The sequence below is a fragment of the Electrophorus electricus genome, chromosome 5 (assembly GCF_041902795.1).
Source record: "Electrophorus electricus isolate QZ-2024a chromosome 5, ASM4190279v1, whole genome shotgun sequence".
Lineage (NCBI taxonomy): Eukaryota > Metazoa > Chordata > Actinopteri > Gymnotiformes > Gymnotidae > Electrophorus > Electrophorus electricus.
Genome location: NC_137501.1, coordinates 24,025,251 through 24,042,748, shown reverse-complemented (window position 1 = coordinate 24,042,748; position 17,498 = coordinate 24,025,251). Strand labels below are relative to the sequence as shown.

The 17,498-nt window shown below is 44.1% G+C and overlaps 1 protein-coding gene and 1 long non-coding RNA gene across 6 annotated transcripts in view; both read left to right on the top strand.

The window, feature by feature from the left end:
- slit1a (slit homolog 1a (Drosophila)) overlaps positions 1 to 17,498 on the top strand; it is a 92,279-nt gene that overhangs the window by 13,253 nt on the left and 61,528 nt on the right. For 3 of the 5 annotated variants that reach the window (XM_081714482.1, XM_081714480.1, XM_081714481.1), the window contains one exon: positions 488 to 559. The exons of 1 other annotated variant lie outside the window; for it this stretch is intronic. In XM_081714482.1, coding sequence (XP_081570608.1) covers positions 488 to 559 — 72 coding nt within the window. Of the gene's footprint in view, positions 1 to 487; positions 560 to 15,375; positions 15,686 to 17,498 lie in introns of those variants that run through there. One more of the 5 variants, XM_081714484.1, reaches the window with a different exon arrangement.
- LOC145657934 (uncharacterized) lies at positions 13,303 to 15,018 on the top strand. Its single transcript, XR_014123886.1, has 3 exons — positions 13,303 to 13,469; positions 14,212 to 14,279; positions 14,867 to 15,018. It is a non-coding gene; the product is annotated as an uncharacterized LOC145657934 (long non-coding RNA).

Genomic DNA, 17,498 nt, shown 5'->3' with positions numbered 1-17,498 from the left:
GCGGTGAGCCACTCAAGCTAGCAAAGAATCCGCTGCTCGAAGTTGCTGGCTTTAATGCGCAGCACGTGAACAGATCCCTCTCAGTGAAGAAGCCAGGCGAGTCCATCATCTTCCCTCCTCTGTAATGCTCCAAAATCACTAGGTCTTCAACTTCCATGTGTGTCTTTGCTGTGCTGTATGGACTTCAAGACTGCAGTCTCATTCAGTAATTTAGTCCCAATCTGTCCCTGATTTCGCTAATTACACTATGTTGTCACTTTGTTTGCACCTACCAGGGCTTTGAGGCATTCAAATAGCTTTAGCACACTCTTCACCACATTTTAGCCAGCTGCCTTTTATATTCCCTAATCCACACAAGCTGTTCTCCATGTGGATCTCCCAGTCGCACTTCAAGAAAAGGTTTTGTTTCTCTGCTTGCTGTTTACACACTCCTTCTTTACTGTAATGACTTCAGATTTTCTCCTTTTTTTCCCACCTCCTTTAACAGACGACTGAACAGGAACCAGCTTCACCAACTCCCAGAGTTGCTTTTCCAGAAGAATGCCGCTTTGTCACGACTGTAAGCTCCTTGTCATTCCCCATATCTCAACTCTATATACTTTAATGTGGTGTTTTGAAATGCTTTTCTTTTGGTTTTCGATACCACTCTTAAACAGCTTTACTCAATGGGACAAAATATTGTGGCACTATTTTGGCAAGTTTGTTAAAGGGGAGATTTGATTTTAATGATCATGTTGGTTTCAGATAGGGTTTGGAGAGGTATGGCTCAGTGGAGTTTTAAGAGGCAAATACAGTGCTGTGGTTTTGCATGCAGACCTGGGTGTGCCAAATCACGTACATGATGGTCTTGGAAGATTATGAATACAGTATTATGCCAACTTAGTTCCTTGAGAAGATTATGAAGTTTGAGTGATATTTTATTCTTCATGGTTATAAATGTTTTCTTTGATGGAAAACATTTGGGGTTTTTGGTGGAGTGGACGGTCAAGCGCCTCCTTGAAAATAAACTTTTTCTGCTCTGGTGGGTTGGACAGACCTTTTTTCTGTACTTTTGGGAGAAAGACTAGTGATCAGAAATAGCACCCCCTTTTGAGCCAGAGAACTGCAATCATGCTAAATTTTTATTTATGTCTGAAAGCCTGTACCATTTCCTCAGATAATTGATATAGTCTATGCCCTTTCTGATGGTCATTTGAGTTAAGGTTTACCTGTAGCCATTAGTGGGAATTTCCATTTTTGGGACATGGAAAAACTATTTCCCTTTCCTGATACCAATCCCTATCCTGACACACACTCAGAACTGGACTCTACAAGGCCAATCTCTCACTTAAGGGCTCTGTTCACATTATTCCAAAGTATGCCGTTCGGTCAGGAACGTTTGGAAACATAGGTGCACCTTATGATCCTTTAGCAGTAGAGACAGCTGTTTGAACAATTTACCAGACAACAGCCTTGACTTACTGACTTTTACCACTGTGGAAAGTGAAAAGTGTCATGAGCAGACTGCATGGTATCATCTATTGTCTCATCGTGTGTCTCATCTTGCTATATTTTCCTTTTCTTCTTCTTTGTTTTGCATAGAAAAAAAATGATTCCATTTGATATTCAAAAGGAGTATCCTCACTTTGCAAGGCTTTGGAGTGTACAGGTTTGATTTTTACATGTGCAACCATGATTATGAAATTCAGGAGACGGTGAGAATTAGGCATGAATGTGCTCTTATGCAGCTAAGTCATATGACATCTGTGATGCAGCCCAACCTCTGCCAAAGAGATGGAGTTCAGTTAAATTACAGAAGCATCTCGTTTGAGTTGGGATATTGGAACGCTATTAAAAGGCTTTCTTATCCCACAGGAAGACCTTCCTTTGCACTTTCTTAGAGCACTCAATGGGGCTTGTTAAGGTGCTTTTTGTTAATGCCCCTAACAAGTAGGCTTAATGTTGTTGCGCTTAGGTAGACTAGGTTAACCCAGATGTTTTCTCTTGCATGGAGCATTAGTTGTCCCCCGCTGCCCCTCCATTCTATCTCATATTGCTGTGGTGTAATTGGCCCAGTTTTATAAGGGAGCCACATTATATCTATCAGGTCTACCAGGCCTTGGTCAAGTCATTAATTATGCAAATGACACAAAAAGGAGCCATCAAATAAGCCGGTGACCTAGGCTAGTTTCTCAGTGATTCCTGAACTTCAATGCTTCAAACGTTGCTATGGTATTTAGAGTACTTCATTTTAGGGGAGTCAGCAAAGCCTATGAGTTCTGATGCATCAGTGTGTTTACAATGTTATGTAATTGAGAGCTCCATTATGATGTAACAATGGAGTCTAGTCAATTCAGACATTCTAGAACTGCAGTAACACTCCTTGGGTTAAAGAGAAATCTTCAACCTATTACAGCATACCTGGTAGCAAGCTTGTTTCATTACAATGGGCTGTCAGAAAACACTGGCTTCTGGAGGTGATCAGGAGTTGTAAAGCTGTTTCAAAGATGAATTGGAAAAAAATACCTCTATCAGTATGCAGTATTGTGATATGACACTAAGGAAGCAAGATGGTTATCTGTCTACATAACTCTATGATGCTGTTGGATGAAGAATGAAATGTCAGCGGTATATAATCACGATATATATATATATATATATATATATATATATATATATATATATATATATATATTTGGTGGGGTGTCGGGGTGGGCATTAGTAGCGAGAGTATGGGAACCCGGAGAGAGTGAGGACTGACTTGGTGGAACAATAACAAGCAAGAAGGGGTGTCATCCATCAGGGGTAACGACCTGTTGCATACCCCCCCCCCCCAACCCCCATCCTAAGAAAGAAAGGCCCATGGTCCCTGTAATCTGCCCCAGCCATGTCTGTAATTAGCGCATTCATACTGTGAGTATAGCAGAGGCGAGGGGCTGGGAGAGTTCGGAGAGGAGGAGTTAAAGCAAGCCTGATGGGTGCCTTCGGGGAATAGCATCTGGTTTGGAGAAAGCTTGTGTGTGTGTGTGTTTAGGTAGCACACAACATCAGCAGATTTATCACTCTGTCTGGCCAGTGAAGGGGTCGAGGCTTCACCCACACAGAGACGTGAAATCGGCAATGGCTTTACCCAAAGCATTAGATGTTCCCCTAGGAATATGGTCACCTATTGCTAAATTCATTGCCACATATGATTCAGACCAGCGGTCTTCCAGTTGCCAGTGGCAAGTGAAGCCCCAAAATTTTTCTTTCTTTTTTTTCTCCTTGTTTCTGTCCTTTTTCTTTAGTTCTGTCTTTCATACTTTTCCAGATTAAGACAATGCAGATTGTAGAAAGGTACATATGTATGCATGTGGGTCTGTGTGTGTGGTGTTTTGTGTTGTGTGTGCCAGTGAGAATTGGGTGGGTGGTAGTGGCATCCCCTGCTTCCATGCTACTGCCTGGCGATAGCAGGTGTCAGATACACAAACACAGAGAGTACACAAAGATTAGCTCTAATTATACCTCCTTTCTCTTGATGCACGGATGTCAAGCCTGTTTAAGGGATTGTTTTTTTCTTCCTGTGAATATGTAGGGGAGAGAAAGGATGTTTTTGATGTGTGGTCACACCTGCAGACTTTTCTCCCTTGCTCAACCCTTACTATACTTTTGAGGCTTCCAAGATGTATCAGTGTTTTCACAAGCTTCATAAATGACCTTGCAGATATCTTTCTGCAAAGGGCCTAGGTCATAGGAACAATATCCATATTGTTTTAGGTCTTTTTTAGGTCTTTTTTGTTTCCAAAAAAAAGTGCCATCCACTTTGTCTCACTCATGCCTTTGCCTTCAAGCCTCATTTCCACCTCATGCTGGATACACACTGCATCTTTCTCATACCCTCTGCCCAACCAGGGCTAAGCACTTTCAGTTAAAAGGTATAATAGCATCAGTCATCTACATGTGACAGTAAGGGGAATTTTCCCAGATTTCTGACTCTATTACACTTACTTTGCAGGGCATCATGTCATGCTGGGTAGTCTTAAGAGAATGTTGATGTTTGTATGCATGGATGTGAATTGTCATCACAATTTACAAAGAATTCATGAGAAGTGACAAATTTTATGGGAAATGAATATGTTTTTAAGTGATAAGGAAAGCTTAACACTGCAAAACTTGACTCGAGCTTCATAACTTTACATAATCATTCATAAGGTTCAGTTCACATCGGCTCACAAAAATCACTTTTAAAAGCTAGCTGTTGTTACAAGCCATAAATGCATTACCTCCTGAGTGATAGTGTTCTGTGACCCTAGTGATGTTGGCTGTCCCAGAATGCTCGCACTCTGTCCCAGCCCCTGGCTCCCTCCTTCCCTGACCTCTGCTGTCCTGCACAGTGGCCCTGGCAGGCTGTTAATAGTGCAGGCTGGCTTCTTTCTTCCTCCTTTTTATTCAGATGAATGCCCAATAAAGGCATGCCAGAGACCGCTTGCACGCTAATGGTGGGCTCCCCTTTGGTGGGCAACTTCAGTGACTTGTGTGTGCATGTGTGTGTGTTTGCAGCTGTTAGTTATAGCTCAGTGCATAATTTTGCATTATAAATGGATAAATGGCTGAGAGTGTTGCAGTCAGTTGGTGATGTATAGGCTGTTCTTCAATAGCAAGCTGAAAGATGAAGACTGGTTTTGGAATAAAAGGGTTAGGGTGTACTATGACTTTGTCGTCATTTTAATAAAGGCAGCCGGAAAAGACCTGTGAAGAAACCATTGGCTTTCAAATGTGTCTTTTCAATGTCGCTACAAATACAAACACACACACACACATACACATACACTTACTCACAAAGGCTCACAAGAACATTAAGATGCTCTGTAGTATACTGTGCTATCATGCTTGACTACAGTAATAGGCAGTAAAAGGTCATTTAAAGTCAGTGTTCCCACTCCTGTTTAGTGGAATGCCAAGCTTTCAGAAGACTGATACTGCTCAGGCAACTAAAGGCTATTAAGAACTCTTTCTCTACACTGTTTTAAGATAATAGTACACTCATCATACACTATTCATTCTTTTACTCTTTTGATATTATTCTAAAGTTGGATTTACAGATTAATGAAGGAAAAGTCATATCCTTTATTGTTTTAAAAGAGCTGGTAAAACCATGCTATGTATGAGAAAACTGCATGTTTGTGGGCTCTTTTCTTCTGGAAAGTGTTGCATAAAGGTCAGTGGCTGAGCCGCCTGTCCACCCATTAGCCTGCAGCCATTGGCCACTTCTCCAGCCCCTTGCCCTGCTCAGGTGATAAAAGTGGATTTTATGAGTTGTCACTACCTTTTATGGGCCGCACGGCGTGTGAATGAAACAGAACTGCCATAAAACCATGCAAAGGGAGCGGAATCCAGAGGGGTAATTTAGAAACTACTCTGAAATATTCAGACTGAGCAGAGGGAGAAGGAAGGGGTGTGAGGGGCATGGTCATGGGATGGGCTGCTGTTGTGGAGGGAGAAGCTTCTGTTTGCATGTACTAGCAGCTCTGTGTTTCTCCCTCATCAATAATGCAAATTAAGATTCAAGCCTGTTAAATATTCACAATAAAGGGCTGAAACATCAAGCCTTTCAATGGAGATGGAGGTGTCTACAAAGTGCCTGCCCTGTCAGGACCTACACAAATGGGATGAACTGGATGCATCTAGAGCCTAGCGAGCTCCGGGATATCTTTAATGAATGGCTTCCCCTTCCTGTCCCGCTCATAACTGCTTTATTTAACATGAGTGTTCTGGGAAATATGCCGGTTACTATGAATTGATAGGGCATGCATGAGTTATCATCTAGAAAGCCTATCAAAAGTAAACAAGCAGAGAAATTTTACAGAGGATTTTACACAGGGGCGAATGGGAGTGAAGGTATCAGGAGTTGGGAATTTGGCTGATTCAGCCACAGCCATATTCGATTGTGAATGATGCATAAGGAGCTCTGTTTTATTGCTCTGTTTCACTGCCCTGTTTCATGGTGAAACACCCTCACTCCACCACCACCGCCCCCTTACCCAGCCTAACTGTTTGCTGGTGGTGGGTCGGAATTTTGAGACTGCAGCCAGGAATAATAACTCCCATAGTGGCTGGCTTGTGTGAAGATGGCAGGGCTAACACTTACGAACCCTACTCTTTTATCCGCCCTTTTGGCTACTTTCTCTGTCTTGGCTGAATGTAAACCCATAGTTTGTGTTACCTCTGCTCTGTCAGAAGGAGGACAATTCTGAACATTTTTCATCCTTCATTTGATTTAACATGAAAAAGAGGCTGCCTGTAATTAGGTACACATTATTTGCCAGCTGATAATGCATCTCGGACTGGGATTACAAGCTTTTTCAGAGATGTGGCGAGACTCCCTCACAGATGGGCCAGACACCTTCCAGTGTCACTCTGAGCAACAAGATTCTAGCTGTTTCTCAGAATGAAGCATTTGTGTAAACAAGGTGCTGAGGAAGCAGTGTCTCCTACTCCTTGTTTTGTCTCTCATTCTTTGGTGTGTGTAAACAAGCAAACTGCAAGAGGCGAACAGAGCCCACACACACCGTGCCACCAGTCGAGCAGGGTAGCATTAGCCTACGCTAACCTGCACTTCTGTCAACAGCAGCCACCTCCCAAGTCTACATTCCCAGGCGACAGGAAATACATAAGTCTACATAAGCAGCAGATACATAAAGACTTGTTTAGTTGGGGAAGAGATGGAAGGGGAGAGAGAGAGAGGGAGAGAAAGAGATACTGAGAGAGTTCAAACAGCGAGTGCAGGGCATGTTGGCTGATGCCATTGTGCCTGTGATCTAGGCTCCATAATTAGGCTCTTAGGACATTTCCTGGGGAAACACATTTAAACTCTTTTCTCTTATTTTACCTCTGGCTCCTTTTTTTTTTTTTGTTGGTGTTGTCTCCAAGCTCATGTTTCTTGTTTGTTGTTCTCAATCACTCTCCCAGTCTTTAAATACCTGAGATTCCTCTTTTGTCCTGCAGGAAGGCTTGGGGCTCTCCCGGAAGCCACAGGCTCCTCTTGATTCCTGCCTATCCTACAGGAGGCCTGTGAGCCCTAATGAACAGCCCTGTAGGTGAGCTCAGCCCTCCCTCCCTGTCACAGGCAGCTGGCTTTTGCCTGTTGAAGCTGTGGAAATGCCTTTTTCCAAGACTGCCCAGCCCTGCTCCTGGGGTTCTACTATTCTGCAAAGTTTAGCATTAAACATGTTTTAAAGTAATTGGTCTTTACCTCCAATGATAGTTGTGCAAAAGCTTAATTCTGGGTGGAGCTGGCTTGTCCAGAACCAAGGAGACACCCTTCCTACTTGTTTGGTCAGTTATTGAGGGAATGTCAAGTTGGAAAGAAAATCCCCACTGTGTCTACCAGCCTCTCTTAAGTGAGCGTTTTCAGTGGTCTACACCTACCATTTGCATTCTTCTAAGCCCCCTTTCTGTGCAAAGACTTTGTGGGAGGTTGGCAGAAAGTGCAGGTGAGCCATACAGCAGGGCTGAGACTGGTTCAGCCTGGTCGAATAACCAAAGCCTTGTTCTGGTCCCAATCAGCTAAGACTGAGATGCCTTTTACTTATTGGGTTGGTTTACATCTTGCTGCCAAGTAAGTGCAGGCATCTATGAAGAATAAGTGTATTTGTTTTAAGAGGACAAGCAAGCTTATGTGCCGCTACAGTTGCATGGGAAAGTTTGAATTTGAAGGTCCTTGTTCTGTTTGAATATCTGTTATATTAAGAAAAACACAGTTGTGGAAGGGTACGGTAATAAACTGTAAGCTCTATTTTCTTATATAAATATCTGTTCAGTGTACTCAAAATGGAGTATGATGTGAGATTTTTTTTTTGTTTGCTACAGTATGTTTAGATGTGAGTGCGGTTAGCAGTCTATCCCCAAGCCTATTGGGTGTTTCTTGGTTAATGTATCTGCCTTGTCCAAATCCATTTTTCCCCCAATTTCAGCTTTGCTCTCCACCCTGACAGAAACAGTGTGATATCAATTCCCTGAGATTTGGCCCCTGAAACCATTGATTGCAAAACAACTCCCTCCGCAAGCTCAGCTGCCTCACATATCAGCTCAAAGCACCGAGACCGACAGCATGTGCGCCACCTGCAGTGATGCAGGGTGTGGTTCTGATCTCATTTTCCTCTCAGCAGGGTGGGGGAGCAGGGAGAGAAGCCATGGGGCAGACTTCAGCGAAGTAGCCTATGGCCCGGGAGGCCAGAGACTCTATGATCTTGCTGACCCCACCCTCGTCCTATTGCCATCGAGTAGAGGGCATGTCTTCAGGGAAGTTGAAGCAATTGATTTCCTCGCCCACTGACTATTCACCCAGACAAGACAGAGAAGATGATGCCATTTAAACTCATGGCATGCGTGCGTTCATGTGCCCTCATCCTTCATGTTATGGCCATATAAGCCTGTCAGAGAGGCTCCCATATGGATCAGAATGTGGAGGCAGCACGCAGCAGCCGTGAGCAGATACAGCCTTTTTCATACTGGCTGCGAGAGGATTCAGAGTAAAGGTTCCTTAGTGGCCTCATGGTCAGAAGGGTATGGGGCTCTGTTCTCACCATGGTAGGGTTGAAAAAGGACAGATAGGGGGGGAAAGAAGAGAAAGCTAGTCGGACATGGAGCGGGGGGGGGGGGGGGTCATTTTTAGGGCCTTTGAAATTGGTACATTTTAATCCACCCCCTCGTGAAAGCAGGGGCACCTGGATTTGCACTTCAAACGGTGCAGTCAGTGGGATGCCAGTGTGACACAGAGTCTTTGTGAGGATGAAACAGAAATGACATGATAGGAACTGAGCTCCCCCCCTCCCCGAAAAACTCTTCCTCGCTCTCTCATTCCTTACTGATAGTCATTGAATTAGCAGTCCTAGGTTCTAGGTTGCTGGAACTTCTAATTGGTGCTGAAGGAGGCCTGAAGCTCTGTGGGCTCATGGCTTCTCTCACTTTAATATGGAAATGAAGGGACCCATCGATTCTGGACTGGACTTAAAGATAGCATACCAGTAACTAAACAGTGATTAACTTTACCACATGTTAATTGCTGTAGGTGATGACACATGCTTTTTTTCCCTCGTAGGTCTCTGCTGCAGTGTCTTGTTCCATGGCTGTGATCTGCAGCTTCCTTTAAGTTCTATCATTGCTCTGAAGCAGTGGTTTCCTCTTAGGAGTGTTCAAGTCTAATGCTGTCACTTGGGACCTTGGTTGTTAGGAAAGCAAGATGTTGAGGGGTGGGGTGGAGGGGGGATGGTATTGGGGGACCAGCAAAAGACAGAGTCAGAGTGTCTCTTAAGCCTGGACCTTTGGAAAAGAGGAAAGTTAAATGTTTTGGCAAGGACAGCAGCTGTGGCTCGGACTTCCACAGAGGGGAGAGAGACGCTGTTCGTTTCCCTCCCTGCTTGCTGAGCGTGTCAACAAACCGTAAAGCTTCTGCCTAAACAAACAAGGCTCCGGTCATTCATCAGGGCTGGTTCTGTACTAGGGTCTGAGGCAGGCCTTACTGGCAGAGCCCACAGCAGGATAAGCCTTGGAGTAGGGAAGGAGGCAGGAGAAAGAAATTCAAGGGACACCCTACATCTCCGGGCTGCAGAAAACATCAATGAGACCATTTGCTAGTCCACTTGGCACTTTCTGGTGACTTGTTTCCCTTTTTGTTCTGTAGTAACATTATTACATATGCTTTTTCTGTTTAAATAAATGTAAATATACCAGTTAGCCAAGAGGCTCGTTTTCATCAGGCTGATATTCCCTTTAACTGATGTTGTTAGGCATCCAAAAAGCAATATAAATAAAATATATACAATAGTTAAAACATGCTGCATTTTAAAGGAAACAATACAGATAGAAATTTGTTGGTAGTGTTTTCTTATGTGTTTGGCTTTTATTTCTTATGTAGAAAAGAACTTATAGGGCAGATATCTTGACTCATGCAAAATCTGAATATTAAAAAAAATCTACATATAATAATTTTTTTCTAAGAATGAGGACGAAGATTGTGTCATAGGATTTTGTCTTCTTAAATACCCACACCCAATCCTTTATGCCTAAATGGGCATGCATTTTAATCCCTCCACACCCAGCCCTGAACAGTTCTGAGCTTTCTCCTGATACCTTAATCATTCTTGTTGCATAGGGATTATTTCAAAGATTTAGTCTGGCTTCAAAGGTAAGCTTTTGTTGGACTCTTATGACAACATCATGACACCAGTGTGTCTACTGGATTAAAGGAAGGCTACTAAATGATTGAGGTATAGAAGTGAAAGGAACTACATGAGCTACATAGTGGGGTTATAGGACAAATAAATCTCTCCAGCTGCTGACTGGCATTATCCCCCCCCCCCCCTTTTTTTATTTTTTTTTAACTTTGACCTTTCAGACAAATTGTGGTCTTTGGGTTAAATATTAAGGTCACAGAGATTAAATACATCAAGAATGCCTCAGCTTTGAAGCACAGGATAAAAAGTAATCATTTCATGGCACTGTTACTTCTGGAGAGACACTTCAGCAGTTAGCTTAGATGATTGAATATAAAACAGAAATATGAAAAAAGTGCTAGCACGTTTGCCTCTGCTGAGGCTTTTCCTTGTAAGGAGGTGTGCTTGGACCCCTCCTGCCTAGTCCTGGTTTATCTCACCATCTGGTTACCTATGATGAGTGCTTGCTTTAGTCAAGAAGGGGGGACACACACTGAACAGTTGCAGTCAATAAAGTTGCTTTTAATGTTGCTTTTAAAAAAAGAAAACCTTTGTTTAACTTGACAAAGGCTTTTCACACAAAAACGCTACTAGACATCAGTGTCAGAACAAACTACTTCCTTTATGTCTACCAGCTTATCTCTTCCTGCTGACTTCTCATTTTTTTCTCACCTTCATGTTCGGCTCTTCAGTGCATTTGGCTTTGTCTTCACGGGAATGGCTTTTAACATGGAACTCGGGTTCACTCGGGTGCCTCTTCATTTGTGTTTTACTCAGGAAACTGCAGTTTGATTTCCTCTCCAGTCCCTGAAATGTTTCACTCACCTTTGTCTCCCTCGAATTGTAATCACTTGGCACAAAATGTGTTGATAACATGTTGGTTGCCATGGAAACTATGGACAATACGGTTTGTTTGGCTACCGTCCATGGGGTGCATTGATCTGTCTCTCCTTGGCTCTGCATGGTCAGTTCTTTTGTTTCAAAGCATTTGTGCATTTCTGTATCTCACTCTGTATATCAGTTTTAAAGTTGATCTCTGCGCATCAGGTACAGTAGGATCTAGATATCTCAGGGCATTCTCCGCCGGTCATCTTCCAGAGCTAATTTGAGTGGAATCTCGAGACATTTGACCAGAATACCAATGCAGGACATGTGTTCCTCTTGCCGAGACTGTTATCTCTGTGAAATAAGTTGTCTGGATGTGCAGGCAGCTTGAAGCTTTGGTCCTGACTTTCACCTTGTGGTGCGCTTTAGCTTGGCTCCAAAGCCAAAGAGCAAAACATAATATGCTGATGGTTTTTTCACGCAAAAGGCCTTTCCCAAATGGCCTTAACTGAGTTGCCCATTGAGAAACCACAGTAATAATATCGCAATAAATTAATTTGAAAGAAATATGTGGATTTTAGACTTCAGACTAGCAAGGACATGATGTTGCATAATTAATGAATAACAACCACTAGATACATTCCAATAAGAAAAAGCTCCATTCAAATGTTTGAGCACTTCATTTAGGATCATGCCGTGTCTGTTTTTATTTTATTTGGAATTCCTTTATGTAACCAACAAGCTCCTGTAACCCTCTTGCTGACCACTTCTGGATGTGAACAGATTAATTATTAACTACCTACAACTTGAGTGATTTAAGCAGCATGGTTTTATTTATTTAATTACTTTCAACATTTGCTTGTATAGGAATATGTAATGGAAAGCTAGTCATTAGGCCACTCTTGTTCTTTCTCTCTCGCTTTCTCTCTCTCTCTCTCTTTCTCTCTCTCTCTCAGTTCCTCTACCACCTCTCCTCTGGCAAAGTGAAAAGACTGCCCTTTGCACAAGCAGTGTGCTTTCCCAGGGACTCATTGTTCTTGGTCGCTAAGCGACGGGGTGGCCTTGCTTATGTCGCCAAGGAGATTGGGGGGGCCCTGGGTATTTGGTTTTGGGTCAGGCACGATAAAGATGGCACAATGGGATGGGGCGTGTCCAGAACCTCCTCGCTCGTTTATTAGACCGCTCGGCGTCCGCTCGTCTCTTGCGGGAACCCCGCAGTGAGGCCCAGCGAGGGTCCACCAGTCTGGGTTGGGGGCACTAGTCAGGCCAGCAAACACCTCCCAGGGTAAGTGTGCGCCTGGGGTTGGTTGGTGTAAAACCACCGTGCTTGCCGCGTGCACATCGGAAGGGGCTCCTGGGATGTTCCACTGGGGCCTTTTGAACCACCGCAGGAGAGACGGGCCTCTCTGCATGTGGCACAAAATTCCGATCAGCAGTCGTAAGGCCATGCACGCCTGGCTTGAAGAGTTCCCAAAGTGCAACTCATTGTTACAGTCCTGTTGAGCACGCAGGGAGTGAGAGAGCGCTGGAAAGAAATGACCTCAATGAAGCGGTGCTCTTATTCCATAAACTTCCAGTATGATGGGCATTTTGCGCATACTGCCTTCCCTCTTGCTGGCAAAAGGTGCTTACCTGCCAAACTCACACGCTTCCAGCCTCCCACCCTCTTTCATTTTCTTTCTCTTTCTACCGGTTTTCTCTCTCATTCTTTTACCTGTTTTTTCCCCTCTCTCTCTCTGCCTCATACTCATATGTACTCCTGTGTGCTTTGACTCAATTACTACCTATCTCTCTAGTCATTGTTTAATTTTATCATACACCAAAGAAAACAGACAACACAGTACATTTGCACGATGGGAGTCTCCCACTTTCATAACTGTTTGTGTGCCTGGATTTACTCGCAGTGAATTTCAGATCAATTGTAGCAAGATTGCATTTCAGAGACTTAAGCATCATTGTATTTTGCTTTAAGGCAGCTCATGAGAACAATGTTTCTGTTAGAACAGATTTTTCCTTCATCCGGAAAATAAGTCACAGTTATATCTTAATGTACAAGGGCTCATATCAGACTCCGCTGCTGTTATTCAATCAAGCAGTTGCAACACAATAAATGAAGAAACATGGTCTCAGTCCTCATATTGCCTCTATTTAAGGCATAATTGTGCCCTAATTGTAGATATTATGCTATGCTGCTAGTGAGGAAGTAGGCTATGAATCTCTTCTCACTGATGCACGTTTGCCTCTAGGCTTCATGCATAACTCCTAGCTCCGTCTCCGCTCCGGTTTCCAGACCCTTTGTCACAGCCAACCCCATGTGTGCACAGAGTGATGGAGTGGGTGTCATCGGATGCCATCCGACTAATGCACAGGGGAATTGGTGCCAGGAAACCAGCAATGGAGCCCCCGCCCTCTGGGGGGGAAGAAAACTGTTTACTCACACCAGTTACAACTTTTGTGGCAAACCCAGATGAGGTATGAAATGACTGCTTGTCTTCTTCCTCCCATAAAAAGCCATTAGTTATTTTAAGAATTCTTAATTAAATTTGAGTTCGCAGTTTCATAGGGTGTATGGCGAAGGAATTTGTTTGGCACAGTTGTTTCCAACCTTGCTGGTCAAGATCTAAGGGTTATTCTTCAACCACAAAGCAAGTCCAATTCTCAACACTTTTAAAATTTTAATACAGATAATTTAATGAACACTTTGTTTTTTTTGTATTCACAGTCTTTGAGGTCAGTAATCCTCAGCAATCAGGGAGAATCAACTACCTCAGACAAATTGAAACAAATTCATTCCATTCTGTAAATGAGATTTTTCTCGTCTCCCCTGTTTAAAAGATGAGATTGGATAATATATTCTTAGCAGTTGCTTTATAAAAATTCAAGCAGCTCCATTTCTTTGTTCCTGACTCCACATGGTGTGACAAAGCACGTCATCAATGAGGGGGCAGTGGAATGGAGAGACGGCAATGAGGTTGATCACTGGGGCATGGCAAAATAAACACTAGAGCCTCTGTCACTCAAAAGCTCATCTGCACAGCAGAGCAGCAGAAGCTTCATTTGAATAAATAACTGATGTTTGAAATCAGAGCAGGCCTCAACAGGCCTGGCCAAGCGGCTGCTGTGGGAGTTAGCAGGAGCCTGGCATGGCCAGTTAAGGCATGCAAGTTTGTCCCATGAACTGCAAGTTTGTCCCATGTTTTCATGTTTGTTTCAGCAATTGATTGGGAGGGACATTGATGGCATGAAGGGAGCTGGTCCGAGGATTTGCCCCCGTTCACAATGGTGCGTGTCAAAGTGAGGATTTTGCGCCTGCAAAATGCAGTTTATCCCCTTGAGCCAGACGGCCATGTTTATTCTAAGAGTTAGCTAGTGTATCACCCCTCATTGGGAATGGGATTGGTGATAGCTACAAAGTATCTATCCTTCTATCCTCCCTTCCACAAACATTTGCCTGGATTGATGCTGCCTTTCATTTGGGTTGTCAAAGAGAGGGTGAGGACATGAAGAGTGGACGAGCAATTTTCAACTGCCCATTGTTTACACGATAGTGTGGCCCCTGATCGCTTCCTGAACACTTCAGCCTTGGGAAGCCCAGCTGGCAAACTGCTGCATTTTTAATTACAGGCGGAGGAACCGTCTACTTAAATATTTACAGTTGGGCTCTGTCGCGTGTTTGGAGTAACGAGTCAGTGGAATGCATAGAGAGATGGAGCAAAGAAAGGGAGCTCCCTCTCTCTCTGCATTCCACTAACTTGTTACTCCAAACATGCGACAGAGTATTGCATTACCTTTTGCAGGGTCAGGCACTAGCAGCCTGATCCAAAGATGAGACCCTTGAGACCCAGAGTCTGTCCCTTGCTTCCCCCCAGGCTGGCAAGCTATCAGAGGCCAGGAAGGAGCCAATGTGATATAGAAAGACAGAGACACAGGTAGCAGAAGCCCTGTGGTAAATGCCAGCATACAGCAAGGCCCTGATGGCCTAGATCAGGTATTTCCTCCCTCGGATCCAGTGAGACGCTGGGCCGTGCCATGTCTGGGATTCCGGACTCACTCAAGGAGGTGAAATCATATTATTAAGCTTTATAAAACCTGATTATTCAAAGGTGGTGAATAGAGAGGTCAGGTCCAAAATGAGGAAATTGCATTATTACACAAGAAATGTTAAGACAAGGCTCATGTTTATTGCAATTATTTGGTTGAGTGGCTTTGGGGTTTTGGGGTATGCCAAAGCTGTTTAGGTTTGGGCTAATTTGGAACAGCTGGCAGACAGATGAATGGGGTTGTTACTCATTCTTCTCAGGATGGCAATTGCAAGGCCTCAAGTGCAAATGGATGACATGCCTTCAAACAGATAAGTGGATTTGAACATCCTTTGGTCATCTTTTAAGCACCACTTAAAGCAGCTTGCTTAATATCAGAGGCAAATCTCAAACAACCGCAAGTTTCTTAATTGGCTGTAGCTTTTAATGTCACATAAACACCCATGTCTCTTGGCTGATAGTGGAAATAAACAACTTGTTTATTGTTTCAGGGTAAGAAACTTGGCCACCACCTCCAGACTGTTCTCCCTCATTAAAGAGGAAACAAAATAAAACAAAGTGTGAAACCCAAAGCCTTCCCTTTTTCTGTGGGTGCCTTTTATGACCACAAGTGAAGTTCATGGCCCAGAGATGCTCTTGGATGTTCAGGTAATTGGCGTTAAAACACAAAGTCCCCCAACCTCATTGTCTCTCAGTATATTAGTGCTAAGTCTCAAGGCCAGTGCGAATAACAGCGGCTGGCAGCCAAACATAACCGAGCGGTGCTGCAGATGGAGATGTTGCTGTTTCATTCCCTCTATCAAAGGCTGGCTGAGAAGTTGGATGTGAGGTCAGGGGAGGACTGGAACTGCTTTTCAGAGAGCAAATTAGCATGAACAGAAGAAACAAATGCTCTCAAGGAGTTTTTTTTTACCTTGTGCGCCCTGACATGTTTTGAACTCTCTTGGATTTGTTGCATGTGTTCAATCAAGCACAATCATGATCTCATGTGTAAGTGACTTCATTCCTGTCCCTCCCTCTTTGTGACAGAAGGACAGAAATGACAGGGTGACCCACACTTAGAGTAATAAACATATTCTCAAAGTCTTCTCCACTATTTTTTCCCCTTTTTCTCCTCCCAGTGGCCCCATGCTGCTAGGTAACCCATCAGCTATCTGCCTTTTCATTCCCTTTAGCAAACACTGAACGTCAAACGGGGGGAAAAAGCGAAATCCATGCACAAATATTAGCCCAGAGAAACAAAGGCATTCCTGACTTGCTTGTCAGTCATGTTCCCTGACTCGTCCTTACCACCCCCTCCCTCTCTCATTCTCTGACACTTCTCCTTAAGATCCATTTCCGCCTCTTGTATCCCTCCCCCCCCCCGCCCCACGTCTTTGTCTGTTGTTCAATGTGACATGTCTCTGCTTGCCAGCCATTACCATTTTCAGATTACAAAATAATCCTGATGTGGCCAGCAGGTAATTCTTCTGTCGTCGGATTTCCGTCATGTCCCAAAGAGTGTGAACAGCAGTTCCCACCACAGGACATGGGAGGTGTGGCTGCTTAAACAGCCATGGCAAACGGGATGTGGCAGCCTGTGTTCTGATCCTCTCACCTCTTGGCCTCTGGGCTAAATGTCATTCCCATCTGTGTCAGTGACCCCAAGATGGATCGGTCAGCCGAGGCCCTCTGTGAGGTGCCTGAGGAAAGCCAGAAGGTGGATGAGGTCAGCATGCATTTGAAGGCTCAGGGTGGAGGGTGAGGGATGGACGGAAAGGGGCAAAGGAGCGGGAGGCTGAGGAGGTGATGCTGAGATGCCATCCACAGCTAAGTCACAGTGGAGTAACTGTGGTGTGAGGCCTCCTAGGTTTTGCTATTTTCTCTGTAAATACTTCCCAACCACAGGGCAGCATTGAGTGGGGGGAAGTAGGATTACTCGCCGAGCTGTGGGGTTGTAAATGTCATGGCTAGAAAAATAGATATCCCCCAAGGCTCTGGGGCATAGCAGCAAGAGGATGTTCAATTAAGTTGGACTTTATTGTTTGGTGGTCCCCCTTACATGCTTTTTTTAAAGCCAACTCCTAACCTTATGGTCATCTTCCTCCCTAAACCATTCTCTGTCCTCTCCATGTCCTCAAGGTCTGCGGCTGCTCCCTCTAGTTGTCCTCTCCGTCTGGGATTTGCATCACTGCTTCTGGTGGAAGCTGAGGTCAAGTCACCCCTGGCTTGGCAGTGCATGTGAAACCCCTCCCCCGGCCTGGAAGATTTAGTAGCCCTTCCAGGCTTTCAAAGATAGGAGATCAATCTTTGAGGGTGGGGGTGATGCATAGTCATCATAAAGAAAACAAGTCCCAAATGTTGGTGTGAGAGGAAGAAGCCCGTCCTCTCGGGAAAGCGCAAACCTGGTATGTCCACGCAGTTCAAAGCCAAGTTAAATGTGGATGCAGCTGCCTGGACAGCATGGGCTGTTCTTCATTTT